The 23,145-nt window shown below is 51.5% G+C and overlaps 2 protein-coding genes across 2 annotated transcripts in view; one reads left to right on the top strand and one right to left on the bottom strand.

Annotated features, from left to right (window-relative positions):
* Positions 1-16: 16 nt before the first annotated feature.
* Positions 17-4,833, top strand: SLC8B1 (solute carrier family 8 member B1). Its single transcript, XM_029963311.1, has 14 exons — positions 17-172; positions 271-323; positions 429-486; positions 733-838; positions 962-1,129; positions 1,216-1,323; positions 1,406-1,462; positions 1,694-1,824; positions 2,005-2,146; positions 2,524-2,645; positions 2,845-2,998; positions 3,087-3,167; positions 3,708-3,781; positions 3,859-4,833. The coding sequence occupies exons 1-14, from the start codon at positions 89-91 to the stop codon at positions 4,057-4,059; spliced, it is 1,539 nt and encodes a 512-aa protein (XP_029819171.1). The 5' UTR covers positions 17-88; the 3' UTR covers positions 4,060-4,833.
* A 1,004-nt stretch (positions 4,834-5,837) lies between these two features.
* TPCN1 (two pore segment channel 1) overlaps positions 5,838-23,145 on the bottom strand; it is a 44,654-nt gene continuing 27,346 nt past the window's right edge. The window contains exons 11-26 of the mRNA XM_008925780.2: positions 22,204-22,328; positions 20,921-20,969; positions 20,651-20,714; positions 19,958-20,002; positions 18,901-18,957; positions 18,757-18,810; positions 17,287-17,359; positions 16,972-17,079; positions 15,684-15,755; positions 14,749-14,838; positions 13,912-14,027; positions 13,195-13,241; positions 12,489-12,642; positions 10,922-11,058; positions 9,649-9,729; positions 5,838-8,523 (exon numbers count right to left, since the gene is read on the bottom strand). Of these exons, the coding sequence (XP_008924028.1) occupies positions 8,401-8,523; positions 9,649-9,729; positions 10,922-11,058; positions 12,489-12,642; positions 13,195-13,241; positions 13,912-14,027; positions 14,749-14,838; positions 15,684-15,755; positions 16,972-17,079; positions 17,287-17,359; positions 18,757-18,810; positions 18,901-18,957; positions 19,958-20,002; positions 20,651-20,714; positions 20,921-20,969; positions 22,204-22,328 (1,395 nt within the window). The 3' untranslated portion in view covers positions 5,838-8,400. The remainder of the gene's footprint in view (positions 8,524-9,648; positions 9,730-10,921; positions 11,059-12,488; positions 12,643-13,194; positions 13,242-13,911; positions 14,028-14,748; positions 14,839-15,683; positions 15,756-16,971; positions 17,080-17,286; positions 17,360-18,756; positions 18,811-18,900; positions 18,958-19,957; positions 20,003-20,650; positions 20,715-20,920; positions 20,970-22,203; positions 22,329-23,145) is intronic.

Genomic DNA, 23,145 nt, shown 5'->3' with positions numbered 1-23,145 from the left:
TCCCCGCTCTGCCCCGCAGTGCTGGGAGGTTCGGAAACAGAACAGCTCCGAGTGGTGCCGCTTCATCCGATCCAACCCCGACTGCCGGATGGACGGGGGCTTCCTCGACTACCTCAATGGGGTCTTCTGCGTCTTCCCCCCCCGGCTGCTGCCCCTCGCTGTCACCCTCTATGTAAGGACGGGAGCAGGGCAGTGCTGAGGGATGCTCCGCTGTGGGGGCGTGGGGGGGGACCCCACTGACCCCACTCTGTGCCACCCCTGACCCCGCAGGCTCTCTGGCTGCTGTACCTGTTCATCATCCTCGGTGTGACAGCAGAGAAGTTGTGAGTGGCCCCTCAGAGAAGGGGACGGTCCCCAGGGTGAGCAGGAGCCCCATGGTCTCTGAGCAGCCCCATCAACCCTCTCCGCCTCCTTCTCTGCCTTTCCAGCTTCTGCCCCAACTTGTCGGCCATCTCCACCAACCTGAAGCTGTCCCACAACGTGGCAGTATCCTTGGCAAAGCACATGAGACCTCATCCAGGGAGGGGGGGATGTGGGGACAGGGCAGAGGAGGTGACAGTGACACTTTGTGTCCCCTTGGCACCGTGCCAGGGGAAATCAGTTCGGAGCGTGAGCCTGGAGGTGGCACCGGGACAAGCAGTCTGAGCTGGCACTGGGCAGGAATGCACAGCCCCCCTGCGTCCCCACAGGGGTAGAGACCCCCAGGCCTTTTCCTTGACGTGCCCTCTCCATGGCGTCACCTTCCTGGCCTTTGGAAATGGGGCCCCGGATGTCTTCAGTGCCGTGGTGGCCTTCTCTGACCCCCGGACAGCGGGGCTGGCCATCGGGGCCATCTTTGGTAAGGGGACCCCCACTGCCAGCTCCTCCCTGGGAGCTGCTGGCTTGGGATCCGTGTCTGGGGGGAATATTGTGGAGCCGTGAGATGTTCCCACCCGCTGAGAGGGCCCCGTGGCGTTGGCAGGTGCCGGTGTGTTCGTGACCACGGTGGTGGCCGGGGGCATCGCCCTGGTCAAGCCCTTCACGGCCGCCTCCAGGCCCTTCCTCAGGGATGTCATCTTCTACATGTTGGCCGTCTTCCTCACCTTCATGGTCCTCTACTTCGGCAGGATCAGGCTGGGAGAGGCTCTGGGTGAGCGCTGGGGGGGTGCTGGGGCTGGGGAGTGGTGGGAGCAGCCTGGGGGTGCCATAACCCCCCCCATCACTCCCCCCTCCCAGGTTACCTGGGGCTGTACGTGTTCTACGTCGTCACCGTGGTGCTCTGCACCTGGATCCACCGGCGGCAGCGGGGGGACGGGACGGCCTCCCCCGGGCCCTGGGAGCCAGGTAAGGGCCACCTGGCTGTGGGGGGACCCCGGGTGTGTCGGGGTTTCCTTCCACTGTCCCCCTCCACTCCTCCTCCCCGCAGAGATGCCGACGGATTCCGAAGAGCCGGAGCCCTCAGGCACGAACAGCAGTGACTACGGTATGTTCTTCCTGCTGGGCTTGGGGCTGGCTCTGTCCTCGGGGGTCCCAGAGACCCCCAGGCTGCTGCATGTGCGACTGAGTCCATGGGGTGGGCATGGCCGGGTGCTGCTGCCCTGGGGCAGGTGGATCCCCCTGGAGGCACACAGGGCACTGCAGCCCCACGCTGGAAGGGCTGGGGGAGCCCAGGGAACCCCCCCTCACCCTGCTCAGCCACTGTGGCCCCTCTCAGGTGAGGAGTACCGGCCCCTGCTCCCCTCCCAGGAGACCTCCCTGCGCATCCTCACCACGGCCCTCAGCCCCTTGGACTACCGCAAGTGGAGGAGGAAGCCCTGGTACTGGCGGCTCTTCAAGGCCTTCAGGGTGAGTAGGGGGGACATGAGCCAGGAGAAGCCCCCCCATGGGGCATCCCCAACCCTGCTGGCCCTTGGGGCTGTGTCACCCCCCCAGGCTTTGGAGTGGGGATGGTGGGATGTGTGGTGGGTTGGGGATGGTCACAGGGCACCTCACAGGGTGTCTCAGCTTGGGGGTCCCTCACCCCAGGTGCCCGTGGAGCTGGTGCTGCTGCTCACTGTTCCCGTTGTGGACCCTGACAAGGATGACCTGAACTGGAAGAGACCCCTCAACTGCCTGCACATCCTCACCAGCCCCCTGCTCTGCATCCTCACCCTGAAGTCGGGCGCCTGTAAGAGTCCAGGGCATTCCCAGCTCCCAGGAGGGGACGGGACTGAGGTGGCCACCAAAGCCCTGGGGACTATAGGAGCCCCTCGGAGCTGGCTCCCTGTTCTGGGGAGGGAGAATGGGCAGTGAAGAGCCAAGCTGGAGGCCTGGTTTGCAGCTGGATGTACCCTCACAGGGCTGGGGTGGCGCCCCAGCATCCAGGACCTGGAGTAAAAATGGAGCAGGCCTGGCCTGCCTGGAGAAACTAAGGCACTGAGGGGAGCAGCCCTCTGAGGGCTTAGGATAGAGGTGACTTTAGAGGACAAGGCTTTACCTCCTACCTTGAGTTTGGTCAGATCCTGCCCCAGCTGCTCTGATGTCCCCTCTCCCCACTACGTGCAGATGGGCTGTACCAGATCCAGGGCGTCTTCCCAGTCTGGGGACTGGTCACACTGGTTGGCTCTGTCCTGGCTGTCATCATCTTCATCACCACAAGCAACGAGGAGCCGCCCAAGTATCACTGTGTAAGGTGTCCTCCAGCCCTGAACACCCACTGGGGACCAACCCAGCCTGCTCTGGTCTGGGCTGAGGGTCCTGGGGGCAGAGCAGGAGCCAGGACCTCTTTCCCATTCCCCAGTGTCCCTAGGAAGGATATGACTGACTGAAGGTGGGCAGGGCCCTGTGGGATGTACCCAGGGCCCAGCCTGCACCTCTTCCTGGCAGGTATTTGCCTTCCTTGGGTTTTTGGCCAGTGCCATGTGGATCAACGCCGCAGCCACAGAGCTGGTGAACATCCTGCGGACCCTGGGCATCATCTTCCAGCTGAGCAACACCGTGTTGGGCTTGACACTGCTGGCCTGGGGCAACAGCATCGGTGGTGAGGGCTCTGCTCTGCCCCAGTGCCCCCCAGGCACACCCTGGGGTCCCCCTGCCATCCCCCAAGGTCTCCCCTTCTCCCTCTGCAGACACCTTCTCCGACCTCACCATGGCACGGCAGGGCTATCCCCGCATGGCCTTCTCCGCCTGCTTCGGGGGCATCATCTTCAGTATCCTTTGGGTGCCAGGGGCAGAGGCTGCCTCGATTTCCCTGCCTACAGCCCAGGAGAGGCCCTGGTCCTGTGGGACCCCTGGAGAGGAGCTGGGCAGGATCCAGCCCCAAGCCCCAGTGATGTTGGCAACCTCCTCGATGTCCTCACGGTGTGGGGGGGCTGGTGTGGTATTTGTGAGCTGCAAGGGTGGAGCCATCAGCACCACACTGTCCCCATGGCTCTCCCAGCCCCAGAAGGGTGGGAGTTTGGGCTGGAGTCTGGCAAATTTGGGATTTGCCAAAGGGAAAGAGGGGAAGACAGAGCCTGTGCCTCCCTCTGGTGGGTCCCCAGGCCAGGCTGAAGCCTCTCCTCCTCAACTGCTCCCGGTTGTATTTACCACAAGCAGGGGAATGCTTTGGGGCCAGGCAACAACCATGGGGTGCAGAAAGGAGGAGGAAGGCTGGTGCTGTGCCCCTCCCCAGGGTGGGAGGGATGTGTCTGGTTCTGTCACTGCCCCAAGGTCTCCTGTGCTGTGTCTCCATCCTGAACGTGCCCCAGACATCCTGGTTGGAGTGGGACTGGGCTGCCTGCTGCAGATGAGCAGCAGCCCCCCCCCCCAGCCGCTGGTGAAGGTAAGGCACGGTGACACGGGTCAGGCTGGCAGCAGGACCCTGGTGTCACCCCACATCACTCCCCATCTCTCTGGCAGCTGGAGCCCGACAGCCTCCTGGTCTGGGTCCTGGCAGGGGCCCTGGGGCTGAGCCTGGTCTTCTCCTTCGTGTCGGTGCCAGCTCAGTGCTTCCAGCTGGGCAAGGCCTACGGCGTCTGCCTCATCACCTACTACCTGGTGTTCCTCTGCGTGGCCCTGCTGACCGAGTTCAGGGTGATCCATCTCTCCACCTCTGACTGACCCCAGGGGATCACATCCAGCCCTGGATCTCATTCTGCCCCTCCCCTGTCCCTGCCAGGGGGACAAGGGCACCCTGACCCCAGCTGAGCTGCTGGAGGTGCCAGCCCAGCCCTCAGCCTTCACTTCAGAAAAGAGGATGGCTGTGGTTAGAGAGGGGAGTTGTTAGTCACTGGCCACATCCTCTGCTCGCTCTGTTTAATCTGTTTAACTCATGGCAGCCCTGGGCAGGAGCAAGGTCGAGACCTCGGCTGCCTCTGGTCCCAGTGGCAGGGGCAGAGGATGGGGCAGCTCTGGTTCAGGGGCACAAGAAGAGAGGCTTTACCTCCTCAACCACTTCACTTTCCCCTCCTCACCTCCATCCAGCTGGTCCAGGACAGGGCTGGGGCCGTTGTGTAACACAGGGTAACTCTAAAAGTCCAAGCAGATGTTTGTCCTTCTAAAGGACACTCTGTGTGGGCACCGTGGGGCTGGAATAGCAGCTGGGGCAGAGCCAGACAGGGTTAAGGTGAGTCAGCGCTCCAGGGCAGCGCTGGGTTTAGTGCAAGCAAAGCTGGAGGAAAAGCAAACACCAAACCAAGGGAGGCTGGTTTCCCCTGCTTTTTTTAGTGATGTTTTTCAAGCCGAGTTTCAGATCCTACTTTTCTCCTCCTCCTCCTCCTGGGGCGGGTAGAGCTGTAGGAAAGGACCTGGAAGTTTCGACACAGTGTTAGCCTCTGGCAGGACTAGGTTTAGACACTGTAAAAAAAATTGCAATAATAAAACCTCACAAACCCAGCCTTGGCTTCTGTTTGCTGCGAGGGCAATTTCTCTTGCCCTATTGCTGGCGTGACACAGCCCTTACTCAGCGTGGAGCCTTTGCAGGGCAGAGGGAACAGCGGGGGCTGAGCTGGGAGTGACACCCCAGGCCACCCAGGGCGGTGTTCCCCAGGGTCTGGGAAAGTGGTTTCCTCTGGGTTCACCAGCAGCCGCTGTCCCAGGAGCAGTCACATGTCCCCTCACGTTGGGAAAGGATGTGACACGGTCGATGTGTCGCGGTCGTGCCAGGGGTCAGCACGGGCGGTGGGAGGCACCGCTCAGTCCCTGGGGACAGGGACACGGGAGGGGCTGCCCGCGGTCCCAGGGGAGGACACAGCGAGCGGGCTCGTGGTTCTGCTCCCAGCGAGGAGCGTCCACAGAGCACAGGCTGGAAAGCAAAGTGCTGTTCCAGAGGGTCACCCACCTCACTGCCCCATGGGAGAGGGGGGTGTTGTGCAAGCAGCACAGCCGCCGGACCCAGCCCCTGCTCCCTTCTGGGGGTGCCAGCAGCCTCCTGGCCCTGGAGCATTTCTCCTTTTTCTAACCAGGGCTTTCACAAAAAATAACGCTCCCTGTGCCTGCAGCTATTGGCTCTGCCCCGAACCTGCTCCGGAATTATCCGGGAGACAACCCCCACTTCCTTCCACCCAGCAAGGCTGCAGCAATCGAAACCGCAACAGAGGCACAGGGTCAAACACCCCTTCTGGCCTTAACCCTGGAGAGTTAAAAAACTTAACTGAAAGCATTATCCTGAGAAAAAACTGGCAGAGGGAGGGCAGAAGGGAAGCTGGGCTTTGCAATGTCTTGGAACAGGAATTCAGAGCAGTTCGTCAGGGCACGCACGCAAAATATTCCCAATGCAAGCACTTGCCACTGGAGAGGGAGGGCAGGGCGGGCAGTGTTCCTCTTCAAACACTGGAAATGCTTCAGCTTGGCCAAACCCCACTTCTGGAATAACACAGGGAAGGAAGAGAGGAAGCCGCTGCCTTTACAAAGCCAAGGGTGCTTTTTATTAGTGCGCCTGAAAAAAAATCTAGAGAACATTTGACAGACATACCCATAAAATCGTTTTTATAAACAAAACACCAGCATACAAAATCCTGCAGTGCTTCCTCCCGTGCTCCCTACAAAATGATTGTCTCCATCATTAGTCTGTGTGTTGGGGTGGGTGGAGGGGAAAGAGGAGGATAAATAGAAGGGGATGCCCCGTACTCAAACTTTGTTTCCTTCCAAAGTCATATGGAAGAAGCAAACTCCTGCCACCCTCCTTGGTTTACAAAAATAATTAACCCAGTGGGTACGTGGGGGTGGATCAACACCTTGGCATGAAGCCACAGAGGCAGCACCTGTGCCCTGACCCCAAGCCTTCCACAGAGCCCTGTTATTGCATGATAAGCAGGTCAGTGCCCCCCTCAGTACAGCTTAGAGCCACAGCTCCTTTCACACCCAGAAAACATCCCCCCCCCAAAAAAAGTCACTGACAGCCCTGCCAGGAGAATGTGCCAGGGGAACGTGGAGATTAAACACAGCCACATTTTTCACCCCCTCACCTTCACAATGCTCATTCCTCCCGCCCATAACTTAAAGCACAATAAACACCATCTCCTCCAGCCCCAGGACTAATCTGGATAAACCTCCTGGGCTGCGACTCCACGCAGAGCAACTGCAAGAGCAACAACTGCACTGCTCGTTAATTTGTGGTCGAATTTATGGTTTGGAAAACAGCCCTTTAAGGTCCTTCACGGTTCAGAAGTTGTTTCATACCTGCAAGTATACAGAAAGGAAACAAAGAGTTGCCAAGAGGCACCCAGGGAATTTGGCAAGGGTTGGGAGCAGCCACTGGTGTGTGCTGCATGGAAAGCTGCTCACCCACTCCTTCCATCCCCGTAGCTCCCACCGTGCTGTGAGAGATTTCCAGAAGCAGCTCTGTCTTGCCTACCTCTGTCTCATCCACCCAGGAAATGCTCCTGAGCTGCCTGGCTAGGATCAGCCCTCTCCCACTGTCCTTGTGCCCCTTGGTGAGGAAAAGACAGGGATGTGGGACAAGGGGAATGGGGACACAGATCTCCCACTGCCTGAGGTACCCAATGGAAGGAGAAAGCTTCCCCAGCGAGCTCTGCTCTTAGTCCAAACCTGAGGAAAGACCAAACAGCAAGAGGTGAGGGGAACCTCTGCTGTCAGCACTTTCTGTGCTGACAGGGAAAAGAGGGACTTGGAGAAACAGGTTCAAATGAAACATGAGCAATGACAACCTGCCACAATCACACAACAAACATGGCAGAGCTGGGAAGGGATCCCTTTTTCCCCCCTTCCTTCCCAGCCCTCAGCTGCCACATCTGGCAGCCTCCCTGCCAGCTGCAGAAAAGCTGATGGGCAAGAAGAATCATTGTCTTCCACGTTCCTCCTGTGTCCAAAATTCAGAGGAACAGTAAAGCTCTTCAGTGGATCTTCCCAAGATCCCACTGAATGGACGTTTGCCAGCCTGAGGAACATTTCTGCAGGGGTGAGAGCAAGGGAGGAGCAACACTGCTGGTGCTGGGACTGTCACCTGCACAGAGCAAGGACCTGGCTAAGCACTAACCAGCAGGACTGTTTGAAGCTCTCCTTAGCCCAGAGCCAGGCAGAAATAAGCCAGACTTGGAGCTGAAAAGCCTTGCTTTCTTCCTTCCAGTCATTTATCTGAGCTAAGGACCAGCCAGAGGTCTGCCCTTTGCAGAGCAGCTGGCCAAGTGGCAGAGGCCAACAGCCACGTCGTGCTGCAGAAACCCACCCCAGAGCAGAGACAGGAGCTTTGGGGTTTGCAGACCCCAACCTCAGGCAGGGCCACGGGCAGGACTGACCAGCAGCAATAGATACTGGATGGCTACAGAAGAGACAGAGTTTGTGTCCCCAATCCCCCACCCCACCTATGGTCACAACATGATGAGGTGCTGGCCCTCGGTTCTGCCTCAGAACTGCTCAGGGACAGGTAAATTCAATAATCAGAGCTGGAGATACTAAAGGGAGTGCATCTACATGTGCCAAAAAGGAGGGGGAAGGCAGTCTGCTCTTCCAAAAGTGCTGAGATTTCACACCACCTCCCCTTTCTTTGCATAAGGAAGGTGGAGAAGAAAAACTCACTCCCTGATCTTTTATTCCTAGGTTAATGGTACCCTTTAAGCAAGAGGGATCTTCAAAAAGGGCCAAGGTTTTAATACTAAGCAGGTGACTTCAGCAAATTCCCTGCTGTTAATAGATTACACATCCCTTTCCCCACAGTCTGTTAGTGGTAAGACAGGCAGCAGGAACAGGCAGCAGGCTGGAGCCTGGGAAGTGGCTCAGAGGGACAAGGGCTCTGTTCTGTCCAAAATGTTCACCCTGCTCAACCTGTGTGCAGCAGCCTTACACAGAGCCCCCTGGGCCCCTGGTTTTTTCAGCAACCCACTGCTGGGGAAGAGATTTGAACCCTAAACCAGTACACTGACAGGTCTATATACATCATCCCAAAATACACTGTGAAGGGGTACTCTAGGTTATTGCATAGAAGGCGGCTCGCGTTAGCTAGGCCTAAATGACAGTCTGGGAGCGTTGTCGGAGGCTCAGGGGCTTCAGAGAGCTGTTGGAAGCAGATGCAGGCTCCTGCAGTGGTGTCTGAGATTCCTCTTTTCTGGAGTGCTCCTCATACCATTCCTGCAACAGGAGACCAAAGACACAGGGATCAGGCTCTGCCCCACGCTGGCCTTGGGTGACTCTGCCATGTGAGGGCACGTTTGTTCAGGCACAGAGGGCTCTTTCCAAAGCCCTGGATACTCCTGGAATGACCCTGTTAACTGCAGCCCAATTGTGATGGATGCATTGAGACCTTGCCAACCACAGTCCAAGCAAACCTGGGCAAGGAAACGCCCCTCTCTCAGGATGTCCCTCCTGAACATCCAGGGGCTCTGGTATTGATGTTCCCGTGATATCTGGGATTTGCAGAGCTGCTCCCAATCCTGTGTTGCAGCATGTCACATCCCTGAATCACAGACCAAGAAGAACAGGCAGGGAGCTTCTCTGCAGATCACTCAGCCCCGTGGTAAATAATGTTTAAAAAAATGTTTATTTTCCTTAGGGAGACTGAAGACTCATCCCAAGCTGGCTGCCCGGGGACAAAGGACGGATTCAAATGGTTACAAGATTAATCCTTTCAGTACTAATTAGCCCACAACCTTCAACTACCTTTGGCAGGGCAGTGACCAAATCCATGGCAGAAAGCTCCTGACCACGGAGGGCACAAGCAGGAAGGTGCTAAACTATCCAGGCAACCAGCTGATTAACGTGTTTCCCATCTTGCTCAGCCTGCTGCTCTGAAGGCAAACCAGGCAGCACTGCCTGGGAGAACCTTTGGTTTCTGTGTCAGACAGACACACCTAAGCTCAAACACATTCCAGGGGTTTAGCAACCCTGTGCTCAGCAGCCAAGCCCCAGGCAGCACCAGGCATGTGCTCACAGCCCCAGCAAACACCCAGGGAGTCCAGGTGAGCTCAGCCAAGGTGGAGTGCCTGCACACACCCTGAGTGTGGTTACAGTGACACACCTGCCCAGCTGGGCACCTGGACCCACTGAGGAGGCTCTGATGTGCTCTGTGGTTTAACAAAATCACTGAGAGCAAGAAAGGATCAACCTGAACTACACTTCCTGGATGCCCACCCTTCTCTCAGCTGCCTGCTCCTGGAGGAAGGCAGTCTCCTGTGTTTAGAGGGGTGGATTGTTATTCCAGACAATGGTTTGTTCACCACAGAGACCTGTTAATATCTTCAGCTCAGGCCCACATACCTGTATCTCCTCCTCATACATCTTCATACTCAAATCACTCTTGGTCCTTGATCTGCGTCCCAGAAACACTGTTGACATTTGCTGAAGAGTTGGGGGAAGGGGGAGGAAAAAACAAAAGAGACATTAATCAGTCACTGAGCAGCTCACAGGATCAGTCCTGGCAGTTCAGGCATCCTTCATGATCCCACTGATGAACTCAGGCTATCCTGGGCTCCTCTTGTCAGGGGAAAAAGGCATTTTAGGGTGCACATCAATGGTACAAATGCAGGCACCCACTGCAGCTGAGACTAATCACACTGAGCAGATCCCCAAAGACTACAGAGGGAGAGGTAGCTCGGGTGGATGTGTCTGTCAGTGGTGCTTAATTGAGTCAGATGAACACAAACATCAGTGCCTGGAACAAGGCTCAAACCCAGCCTTCCAGTGAGGATCTCATCTAAGAACATTTACTGCGTGGGGCTGGACCTCTGAAATTGTGTAAACAGAGCTGAAGTCAGAATTATGCTCTGACCATATGAAATTATATGAGCAGGATTGAGAAGCAAAAGAAACCTCAGGTCTGGCATCGTCATTGCAAGGCTGAGGACAACCTCCTGCTTTGGTTTATTGTCTTTAAAACTGCTTCTGATCAGTATTTCCATCCCTATTCTGAGCTTTGTCTGTGAACAAGGGCCCAGCCTGTAACTACCAATCCAATCAAAGCAAATAAAGGTCACCTGAGAGACTGCAGCACCTGCCCTTTGTCATGGTGATACAGGAATATAATGGCTATTATTACAACAACCACTTAAGCTCTTCCCAGATGCATGAGACAACAGATCTGAGACAAGAGCTCATTCTCCCAATTGTCCATCCTGTTTTAGAATGAAAATGTAAGCCATGCCATGGAGAAAAGAACCTGGAATCGATGCCATCATATTACTGCATAATTCTCCAGGGCTGTCCAAGCCTCAGTGCATGATGGCACAGAGGAGGATTACAAGACAATGTAAAAATAAATATACTTTCTTTTCAGTCAGCACTGGGCCAGGACAGCTTCTAAGGGAAGTTTGGAGGGACTAGAGATAAGCCCTTTCTAAGGCTGTTCAGAGAGCAGGGGAGACTCAGCTGCTACTTTTCTAGAGCAGCAAAACTTTGTGATGCTGCAGAGTCCCTCCAGTGGCTCAGCTCTCGAAGGCACATGGATTTTCTCTCTTGAGACAGCAAAAGCCACTTGTGGCCCTGGCATGCCCCCCATCTCCTGAAGCTGAGAACCTGCTGTGTTTCCTCCTACCCCATATTTGTCCATCTGCAAAACGATCTTCTGCAGCTGAGCTGTCTCAGTGGCAGCTGAACTCCTCTTGTACAGCTCGATTACGCCAATCACTTCCTCCTTGGAGATCTCCTTCTCCAGCACGATGCCGTTATCTTCTGGACAGGCAAGAAACAGAAAAAGGGGGGAAAAAAGGTCTCCAAGATGAGCATTGCTTCATCAGCCAATCTGATAACCCTGGAAGGCAAAGTCTAAAGCACACAGGACTGAGTCAGAGGTCAGGTACAGCCTGTACCTGCTCTTGTGACTAGAACATGCATGTCCTTGACCCCCAGCAAGGCAGGGAAAAAGTTAACTAGTGTGTAGGGCCAGCAGACTTTCTGGCCCAAACCATTTTCTCAACTTTTTAAATCATCAGGCTCCTCAGCAACTTAAAAAAAGTAAATCCTGTAGCCTTTTGCTTGCCTGTAAATTAAGAAAGCAAATAATCACACAGGAATTGCTGCCTTTTGACCTTCATCTGCCTAAAAGAGCTTGGGAGTTCAGAGCTAACCAATGTCCTTCACTGCTCCCTTCCAACTGGGTGCAAGAGGGATCACAATGACAAGTGTTTCCAACTCCTGGCTCCTACCATGCACCACACAAATTTGACCTTCTGGCACCTAAAAAAATTGGGGTCCTGGGCCTTCATCACATTTCTGCAGGGAAGATTCTCTGCTGTTAAATGTGTAAGTGCAGCAGCTGTAGCTCCTTCCTGCAGAAAGGTGTTAAGAATTATTAAGATTAATCTACATGGAAAATTAATAGAAAAGTCTGGGTGCAGATTCCCTGAAGGAATAGCAGGAGAAGGGCTACAAGAGATGAGAGTGGTTTTGGCACCTAAAGTAGCAGGTTATGAAGGTACCTGCAGTTTCAGACCCCCAGCTCAGAAGACAGAGGACAGGGAGTACAAGTGATGGTTCACAGGGGCAAGGGGATGGAGAGAGACCAGTCACTGCCAGTTCCTAAAGGGTACAGAAAGGCATGTCCAAAACCAGCACCAGTGTGGAAAGAATTGGATAGGCAGTGTCTGCTGTCCTCCATGTCATGGCAAAGAACGCTGGCAAACCACCAGGATCAGCCTGGATGCTGGAAAAGCCACTTGGAGACGTTCTGCTGCCAGTGAGCACATTAGTGAGGAAGGGAAATTGGTTTTAAAATAAATTAAGTCATCTTCCCTTTCTGTAAGGTTTGCTGTTGAGCTTTGCTACATCATTGCTGTAATGTTTCCTAGAGTTCTTTTATGAAACTTCCAATTTTCAAGTAATTTGGTTGAAATGGCTCAAGCAGTTGAAGTTTGTAGGTGCACACACACACACACATATATATAAAAAACCACATACATCCACCCACCCACACATTTTGGGGAGGGCTGGGGGAGAGATGAGGGCCAGAGCAGAAAGACCAGATAGAAATATCACACAAAAGCAAAAGAATTAGCTGAGGAAGCCAGGCTAAGACATAATATCTGGTGTTTGCTGGCCAATCCCATTCTCTCCTACAGGTATAAGGCACCAGGGAGAGAAGACACAATGTTTTAGGTTCTGACCTTCTGAATCTTGGTTCTTCCGTGTGTAGTTCATGCGGAAGACAAAAGCATCCAGAATAAAAGCCACAATGATTGTCATCACCACCATGGTCACAATATAGAAGATCATGAAGTAAAGACGGCTCCAGTGAGTAGTTTGGGATGTCACCCCTTCCTGAAGAGGAGAGGGAAGACATCAGCAGTGCACAAAAGAAGGGAGAGTCACTGTTAACTGCTGGACAACAGACATAAAGCAGCACAAACACACTCTCTCTTTTGTGGCTTTGCAGTTGGCCCCAGGGATTGTCTGTGCAATGCTCAATGCCCCAGCTGGTCCTTGCAGATAAGCTGCCCCTCAAGCTAAAAAGGAGAAGTTTCTGTATACAAACACACAGATCATTCAAGGCTTGTGGCTGTGAGAGCCACTGTGCCATGAGAATACAGCTCAGGCAGCAGGGTGACAAATGGGAGCACAGAGCGACTTCGTCTGTCCAGACTGTGAAAACTGGCCTGAAGGCTGGTCAAGATTCACAAGAAACTGTGCCCAGCAGCATCCCAGAGGTCAAATGCCACCCAACAATCAGGACCAAAAGTTGAGTGGCAACAAGTGACAATACTGAGCCCACTCCAATCACCATGGGAAGGAAGCAGTGGTGGTGTGGAAAACCCAGCTCAACTGGCAGAGTCTGTGCTGTCTGTGCACAAGGGGTAGGTGAGGTTTACTCACCATGATGATGTACCAGTCGTTGACAACTGTCAGCTCAAACAGTGTGACTGTACAGAAGGGAGAGAAAACATACAGACAATTGCTTTATCTATCCTGACCTATTTTACAGTGATTTTTAGACACCAAAGTTTCAAGAAAGCCAGCAAATCTGGAGACACAACACAAACCCTCATCTTTGCTTCAGACAAAGGGGGTCAGACCCACAGAACGAGCAGCATGGCTCAATCTGTATTTCTGAAAAGAATCAGAAACAGATTTGACTCTCTTCACTAGGGAGCACAGAGACCTCTGAAATCTCCAGGACATAAGCATCTGTGCTCACACATTAAGAAAAATCAAGGAGAGTAATTAACACATCCAAATTATTCTTCATCAGTGGGTTCAGAGAAATGTATTGGCATCACTTTGGTTCTTTAGAAGGGCAGTGACTTAATGCCCTCCTTAAACACCTCTGGAAATCTGGTCTGATCACCAGCCAGAACAGATCTGATGGCTTCCAGCTGGCTTTAAGAGACATCTGCCTACCTTGCAAAACAGTCATGGCACAATTAGTCAGCTGGAGTTCTCCAGACAGAAAGTGCAGGATGCTGTGTGCTTGAGGTGCATTAGTAGGACTCTTGGAGAGTCCCAGGCTCACAAGAGCATTACAGCATTACAGAGCCATCCAGCTCTGCAGGAACACAGAATAATCTCTGCTACAGACAAAACTGCCCTTACCAAAGCTGTTCAAAATGTTGTCAAAGTTGTTGAGATAGTAATACCCTTCTTCCACAACTGTTTTGTTGCCAACTGTGTGATTCACCCAGCGGTAGGAATCTGCAACTGTGCTTGTGCTGGTTGGAGAAACCAGGACATAGAATCAGCAGAGACTGGAAAAGCAAGGAAAATCTCAAGGGTTATAAATACCAACCCCCCTACAAGGTGGTGAGCAGGGGGGCAGTTTCTACCTCTTGGCCTTTTCCTCTGAAAGCAATTCCCTTTCCTTCACAGCTCAGCACAAGCCCAGGGAGCACATGGAGACTTTCTAACCACTCTGCAAATATTACACCAGAGAAACTGAGAGTTTGAGTTGGACTCCCTGGCTCATAGCCTTAAAGCTTGGCATTCCCAGGTGGTTTGTCATAATCTAAGATGAAAAGGGCACAGGACAGCTTATCTTACAGGACCAGGTGAATTCATCTTGGTACAAAGGGAGGTCTAAATGTTTAATACATCTGGCCAAGCAACTCTGGCATCACAGAAGCACAGAATGATTTGAGTTGGAAGGGACCTTAAGGACCATCTCATTCCAACCCCTCTGCTATGGGCAGGGACACCTTCCACTAGACCAGGTTGCTCAGAGCCCCATCCAATCTGGCCTTGGACACTTCCAGGGATGGAACAAGAGAAGTGAAACATGTCCTGCATTTTCACCACGTGTCGCCTGAGCTACAAAAACCCCACTGAGCCCCATCCTCTGGCCCCTTCTCCACAGGGAAATAGAGCTGCCAGAGCTCACTGTTGCTGGCTGAGCACCAAAAGCACTGCTGAGGGGGATGGATTTGAGGTACTCACTTGCAGCAGTTCGGGTAGACCACGCCAGCAAAGAACTCCATGCCAACAATGGCAAAGCAATAGTAGAAGATCAGCAGGGTTAAACCCAGACTGGAGGCAAAAACAGAAAGAGTACTGTGCTACTGAAGAGTTGCTAAGGCAAGGAAACACAAAATCCCAGGCTGGTTGCTCTGGAAGGAATTTCCAAGGGATGGGAAGCAGCACTGAAAACCCCACACAACCTTCCCATACTGCTGTGGCTCTGCAGTTCTTTGCCTGCTCTCATTCAAGAAGTCCTTGGACAAAGAACTTGCCACTTGCTGAAGAGAGAAACTAAAGAGCAGCCTGGATTCCCTCCCAGTCTGTCCTTTTCTGTTACAAAAATGTCTCTCCACAGTTTCTTTAACAAAGAACACCACACACTGTTTCTGCCCTCTCCACATCCTCGGGTGCAGGGACTGTGCCAGGAGCAGGGCTCTCCAGCCAACACTCCCTGCTCAGACCTCCTTGCAAGGGAATCAGGGCTGAGGACACCCCACTCAAACACCAACCTCCCTCTGCCCCACCACTTCAATAATGCTCTGGAGTGGCTCTGCTGAGGACAGGGAAACATCTGGGGCTCAGTACATTCATGCCAATGTTCCTCCCAAATGGGCCTCCCCTCTCAGCAAGAGCTGGGATGGGGGAGAAAAATTAAAACAAGCATTTACTCTTAGTTATGCTCTTAACAAGCAGCAGGGGAAGGCCCAGGGTGCTGGAGTGTTGCCTATCATATACTGCTCCAAGAAACTGGAAGACTTAACACCCCACTGCAGCACAGTGAAGAATCAGTAATGACCTACCAGCAGATCAGAGCATAAATCCCTTTAGCAGGTCTGACAGCTCCCTGTCCTGACCCCAGCCCTGGACACTAAACCTCCACTCCCCACCAGCACCCAAAGACAAGCAGTTGGTACCTGGCCATCCGAGGGAACAACTCAAACATGGTGTCGAGGACGTTTCTGTAGCGCTTCTTCAATTTAAACAACCTGGAAAGAGAAGTCAGGAGTTACCTCCACCCTGCAGCTCTCCTGCTGTCAGGGGAAACAGTTAAAGGGGGTATCCCAGCTCTCTCTTCCTCCCAGCTCAACGACAGCAAGGTTTCCCAACACCAAACTCACGGGGTCTGCTCTTGCTCAAGTGGTCTCCACTCACCTCATGATGCCCTGCTGTCCCATCTGACTGTTTATGCCACATTCAGCTAAGTGTTTACAGGATTGAGGATCTCAAGGAAAAAAGTCTCTGTGTCTTTTTACACAGCACGATGCATAAATAGCTCTTTAAAAAACCTAAAAATCATAAGAACTTAAACTAGTCCTGTGTACGGGGTCAGGATTCATTCCTCCTTCCCTAAGACACAAGCTTTTCTGTGTTTCCCCCATGACCCAGTAAAAATTGATGAAAGAAAACTACACTGTGCCTGCTAATTTAAGATTTGGCATCTCCATCAGCCTTTACAGAGAAACACAGCTGCCAACAGGCCTTGGCAGGGGACAAACTGAGAAAACATTTTTTTTTCCCCCCTTGAGTGTCATAAAGTGTTCTTTAAATCCTCACTGAAGAGCTAAATTACATTAGCTTGTTTTTATCAAAACATTTTGCCTCAAATCCCTTCCTTCTATGGCTCTTGAGGCGTTTGTGAAGGTGAATGTACCTCGACACGAGAGGGTTAATCAGCCCCTGCTCACTGAGCTGCAGAGAGGTTACAGGCTGTGGTCTTGCTTAAAGTGTGAGATGCAGTTAGAGCAGGGCTTGTACTTCACCCTAGAAAGCAGCATCCTTTGAAAACTGTAATTTCTGGTAATTCAATGGAAATTATTAAACTGGCTCAGACCGTCTCACCCTGACAGAAGAGCTTTTCTCTGAACAGCATCAGACAATTTAGAGGAGGTGTAAGAACCCCACGAAGGCAGACACAGGATAATCTGCCCCTGGTAAATCCCTTGATCTCTATTAGAGATCAGCTTAAGCTCCAAAGCACGGGGTTTCATATCCCATCCCAAGTTTTTTGTTATCGCTCATTTTGATAACTCTGGCTAATCTCATTACCCCACGCCATTCCTGCTTGCCATGGTCACATACCCACAGAGCAATCCTTGCCCTCTCCTGGTAAGGAGCTCGGTCCCCAAGGGGATTGATGGAAAACAAGCCTGGCTGTTTCCTCCCACCTGCTCTCTGGATCCCCCCCCAGCCTTCCCAGCTCACCTCAGCAGCTGGAGGGGCCGCAGGACCACGATGAAGTAGAAGGGCTCCATGTCAAAAGCCAGTGCCATGAGCCCCAAAAATGCAAACAGGGTGACTGAGAAGTCAAAGCTGGAAAGAAAAAATATAAAATAAAGTAAGAGCAGTGATTTATCACTAGTGTTTCTGCAGAGAAGAGCTACTGGTGCTGCTCCAGCCTAACGAGATGCACGAGGCCAAGGGCAGAAGAATTATAAAAGCCTGCTCACGGCCTTCTTTACAGGCTTAAAGACTCAGAAGTTGGGTCCTTCTAACCCAAAACTGTGAGTGTGCACTTACAGATTCCAGCCTGAGGACAGGTATTCCACAGGCCCCAGCCCAGTGGTCTTCAGGAGCAGCTCCACACCATAGACTGTAAGATAAGAGGAGAGCCATGGTCAGGAAGGAGCAGCTTCACAAGGAAGGCTCATGAGAAGGTTTGTCCTCATGGATGTGTAGTGCTTTTAGTGCAGAACTTCTGACAGAGGTTTAACAGACTCCCACCCACCCTCCTTATTCTCAGCGAGGTGCCAAAGAGACATTTCCCCTCCAAATCAACACATTTTCCTGTTATTCATGGTGACTTCTCTCCAGAACACTGCACAAAACACTTAGCTGGAAAACATGCTATAAATGTTGAGGGACAAGCTCCTGCAGCAAAAGCCAGAAAGGGGTGCTGGGAATTCAGTCCTGCCTTATTACTTCCTTCTATTTTTGTGGAACATATCCACATCCCACAGCCTCACCCTGACCTACAGGGAGAGAGAGATCCTTTCAAGGAAGAGCCATTTACTTCACACTCTGTTCTGGCAGGACCTGTAGGTTAAAGAACATCATAACAGCAAGTGTGTCATCCCAAAATCTTTCTTTCCAGCTTCCAAGGAGCAGAGGTGGGTGAGAAGCAAAGGGAAGAGCTGGATGACAACATCCTTGTGAAAAGAGGAATTGCAGAGCACCTCTGCCTTCAAACTTCCATAACGAGTGTTTTGAAGACTAATGGCCAGGGAAGCACTAGAGCTCCCCAGCAGTCACATAAGAGGTAACAACCTCCCAAAGAACCTCCTGCTGCAGTTGTACACACTGTTTTGATTCAATGGAGCTATACTTTGTTCCTCCCTGAGCAAGAGACATTGTCAGCAGCATGGAAGGGAATTCACATCACAGTGCAATGAACCAGCACATGAAGATGTAATTGTTTATACTTGGGCTGGAAAGGAAGACTAAGGTACATGTTCATGGAGGGGATGATGTTCAGTTAGAAAATTCAGCTTGTCAAGCAGCTCATCCAGTGCTTTCAGACTCCTCAGCATGTCCCTGTACTCTGTGCTCCACCAGGCCTGCCTTGCTGTGTGTGGCAGAGAGCCAGCTCGCAGCTGCAACCAGATCAGAGCTGGGAATGCCTCCTGGAATAGCTGGTGCAGCACAGAGCAACCTCCCACAGAGCCATCACAAGCCTGGAAACCTTTTCACTCTGCACGCTGTGCCTGACAGATGAGGCTCCTCTGCTCTCTGGGCTCAAACCAGCTCCAAGAGGCACACAGCAGCTTCTGCAGAGCTGCAGCAGGGGTAAGAGGCTCCCAGATGACGTGACACAGAGAGCTGTGGGGCAGTGCAGCAGTGCTCACACAGGGCTGAGAGGATGCTGGTGATCCCTGCCAGGCACAGCATTGTTCTGGATGCAGGCTCTATGCCTGTGGTTAATTTATAACTTCAATTCCCCTCCCAGATCCTCATGAAATGACACAGTTTTGTTGGGAGGCATCAGCTTACTTGTGAGGAAGACTATGTAGCTCCATGGGACGTTCCTGGAGAAGAAATTCCCTCCTGCAAGACAAAAGAACAGTTTTCTCTAGCCTTCCCTTTTTTCAACCCCCCCAGCATCCCAGTCAAGAAACAAGCTGTGATGTTTCCTACCTTGCAGCATGAAGGTTTCAACAAGAATCCAAATTCCATTCACAGCCACCACAGTATCTGGAAAACAAAGTAAAAACCCATAGCAAAGCCACTCCTAGACCAGAGGACATCCATTTCCTAGGCTAACAGAGAAGTACAATATTATAGGACAAGTAGCAAGGTCATTGTTTCCAATTCAATTCAAACAGAACTCATAAACTGGGAGTCTCCTACCCCGACTTTTCCCAGGCCATTAACAGATGCACTGCTTTTATCTTCAGAAGGAAACAAAACTAAACCAAAACAACAGTCTGAATCATGTTCAATCATTTTTACTCATAATTATCTTATATTCTGCCACATTATTAGCTGTGTATTCCAGCTTCTTCCTAGTTCTGGAACAAGACCTTGAGAACCACTGGGTCCCCAACAGTGCAGGACAAAGTCCTTTCCACTTGGATCTATAACTGCTCCCCAGCATTCAAATCTGAAGCTGCAGGACTTCTTTTCACTCAGACCTCACTCCATCCCCCCTCTTTAGTTTAGCATCCCAATTTACAAAAACTGCTCCTCCAACATTCAAAAAAGCCCCAAATTACTGAGTAGGAAGAGATCATTTACAACACAGCAGGCAGCACCACGAGGAAGCAGTTTTTCTGCTCTAGAGAAGAGGAGCACAGACTCCTCCTCACAGGCAGCACAGCTGCCAAGCAATCCCTCCAGCAGTGAGGACACTTGCACCTCCTGGAGTGCAAACAGAATGTGGTTGACTGGCAAGGCAGTTCCTTATCCAGCATCCTTCAGCTGATGGATAAAACCCCCAAGCTTGGGAAAGCTAACCACCAACCTACCTAAGTGCCAGACCCACAGGAGTGCTGTGCAGTGACCCTGGGAGCCTCTCCAGAGCGAGAGCTGAGAGCCCAGGCTGCAGCTTGGTACAAGCAAAAAATTCCCTTCCTCTCCACCAAAACTCCAAAATTTGTACCTGAGCCATGGCTCAGACCACAGCCCAGGCCACACCACACAGACACAGCACACCAGACCCACATCAGCAAGGGAGCTCATTACTTCTACTTACACATGGTGTACTGGAACACACGGGACTTCACAAGAATGTTGATGCCTGCATGAAGGAAAGTATGGTGAAAAAAATGTTTACACAGTCCTCCATACCATAGATTCCTCTATCTTCCCCCTAGGGATATTTTTCATACCAATCCTCAGCAGAACAGATCAGCAGATTATTAAATTTTACTTCTTTGGGACCAAGTTCAAATGTCCCCTAAAATTTTAGCAGCAGTGAACTCACTATCCTTAACCTCTGCAGTGCCTTTTTTTGTCCCTATGTACTAGTTTTGAATCCCTCTCCACGGTCACTGCTGTCTGGAATATGAAGAAACTCTGGAAACTCTCCTGGATTCAGCAATTGTCAATCCCCACCTAACCTCTGTGCTGAGAAGGGAATACAGTCCTGCACAACTTCAGGGGCTGATTTACTATGGAGCTTCTGCCAAGAAGCCCCTTATTTTCAGGAAGCCAGGGTTTGGGTCAGAGCATGGGGAATATTTACAGGACAGAAATCTTCCTTGGAGGCTCTGATTAAAAAGCCCTGGCCTTGGAAGCTCTGGATACACAGGGAATTGGTTGGCAGGCCTTCCCTCAGCTGTTTACCAGGGACATAAGAGAAAGTCCCCTCAGAGTGCCCTGTCTTTGTAAATAAATGATTTCCTGTTAGCTGAACACGTGTTGCCATGAAAACACAGCCTGTTACCTTTAAAAATGAGGAATGCTGTCCGTGGAAGGTCATCAAACCAGTGCTCGCGGTTTCGTTTTGCCTGGAAGCAGAACAGCCACCATCAGCAGCAGCCAGTGCTACATCCACACAAAAAACAACAGGGCAGGGATGGAGACCCACCTTATCCCCTTCATCTGCTTCTTTTCAACTGCCTTTATTTCTTACCCAGCTTCTCTCTAACCACTGGTCTCCTTTGCTCTCCCTCCCACACACACTTCCCCTCTTCTCCATCCAACAAAGACTTACCTTCCATTTTAAGCCAACAACTTCATAGAAATTGTAAAAATCCTTTAGACTGCAAAACAGAAAGAAAAATCTGATCAGAGCCTTGAGGTTGACTAGATTCTTAAGTGTCCTTGTCATCAGCAGCAGAGAGTCCCCTGAAGTTATTAACTCCTTATTAGAACTGCAGCCACAACTGACAGAACTCAACACTGACCTCTTCCCGGTCTGGCCAAAGGTTCCTGACTGACAATAGCCAGAATCTCCTCTCTGTAACACTTCAACCCTTAAAGGAAACTCTGACTCTACTGAACTCCAGAATTTTACCACTGAAAGAAAAGACCTGAGGCTTAGATGACAACTCCAAGGGATAGAGATTGCACTGCTCTTCACGAAGACATCTTGGACTATTGCCTTAATTACTCATACAGCCCTTTTCTAACATCTTTGCACATTTTCTTTTCAAGGTAACAATGAAGTTTGAAAAAAGGACACAAAAGCAAAGAAACTCATAGAACATGAGTGCCTGTCTAGGTGTTTGGGGTCAGGCCTGTAACAGCTTCTAGGAGTCTGAAAGCGAGGATGCTGAACTTCTCAGACTCCTACTGGTGTCATTAGGTGCCTAAATTTAAGAACCCAGCCTTTCTCCCTATGCCATTTTCAATACTTCTCCATGGCACTTGACTTCACAGAGAAGCATCAGCACCAGTTTCATAGGAGACTCACTCCAAGCCTGTCTGTGGCCAGAACAAAGGAAAAGGAGGAGAAGATCTCCTGCTCTAATTCCCTCTGCTTCCTTGCTGGTTGGTGTCAGCTGCACCCACCCACCAGAATGGCAATTCTCTGCCTCATAACACAGAGAATGGCAGCCCTGAAAGCACCAGCAGAACCAGATTCTAATTAACAAAACCCTGGGGGGAACAGCCAGTTGCTGGAAAAAAGCAAAAACTTGTTAGGCTGCGAGGCTGCGCTGTGTGAAGAAATCTCCTCGTAGGCTCTAGTGCTGTTCCCCAATTTTTGGTTCCTCTGTTCTGGCACAGGAATGGGAAGCAGATCCTGCCTGTGAGTGCCAGCACAGCGTTGTATCCACAAGAGGGCATGCAGGAACTCCATCACCTCCGAAGGAAAACCTCAGCTCCCAGGGTACCCACCCCTCCTGCTTCCCGGACAAATCCCTTCGATCGCATAACTCTATCCCCACATCTCAGACAACAACCCTCATTCCATAAACCCGCTAGGAAGCCCAGCCAAACGTCAGGGAGTGGAGCAACCTCCCTGCCCTGGGTGCAGCAGGAACACCATCCTACCTGACTAAAGGAGTATTGCTCTGATTCAGTGCTTTGAAGGTGAGATATCTCTCCCTGGCACACATCCGAGGCTTGTAGAACCGCAACAGCCCTTCGAAGTGCCTGAAGGAAATTCCAGATGGCCTCTGGAAACAAAGGGATGTTGTCATAAGCAGTGACATCAGGCAGGAATATGCAGAGGCAAGGGCATTTAATTCTCACTCTGGATTTATTTTAAGCAGGATTTCATACATTATAACTGAGCCCCCAAAGTACCCTAAGCTATTACTTTAACGTATCAAACTTGTCTCAGGGCACAGAGATCAGAAGCTCTCCTGGCAATTGGTCCCTCCAGCAAAAGCAGAACTGTTCCCTGTTGTCCCATTGCCTGAAAATTGTCCAACCAGGCACCCCAAGTAGAATTCAACCCCTCTTCTTGGGCAATTAGCAGACAGCCTAACAGATCCCATTACTAGCACTTTTTAAAGACTATCAGCCATGTGAACTAATCATGAACTAATCTACTAGAAGTGGGTTAGTTATTTTTGGGCCTTATTTCTCATGCTGCTCCACAAGTTAAGCAAGAAATCAACCTTCTCTCCCAAGTGCTTGTAAAAAGTTGTTTGTAGGTGAATTACTTCTATTTCTACACCATTTACTCGTGCAGGATCCAGTAACTGGACTGTACCTTCACTTGTATGACCCACCCCTCCTCAGTCTGAGTAAGTCAAGCAAGTCCTCAAGTGACCCAAACCGAATCAGAGAGAAAGCAATGATCACATTCACTCCAGAAAAAAATGTCACTGATTTTATCAAGCCACCCCCATAACCTCACACGGGGCTGAAATTCAGAGTACTGAGTTACACAAATGCAAAAACCAGCAGCCCTCGGTGAGTATCATTACAACCAACAGACATAAATCACCTTTTTTGGAACGTGCCCTTTAACCACTCCAGCCCAGG

This window comes from Manacus vitellinus, unplaced genomic scaffold (assembly GCF_001715985.3).
Source record: "Manacus vitellinus isolate BGI_N305 unplaced genomic scaffold, ASM171598v3 scaffold_58_pilon, whole genome shotgun sequence".
NCBI classification, from domain to species: Eukaryota; Metazoa; Chordata; class Aves; order Passeriformes; family Pipridae; genus Manacus; species Manacus vitellinus.
Note: the sequence above shows the minus strand (reverse complement) of the source record. Positions and strands in the feature narration are given on the sequence as shown.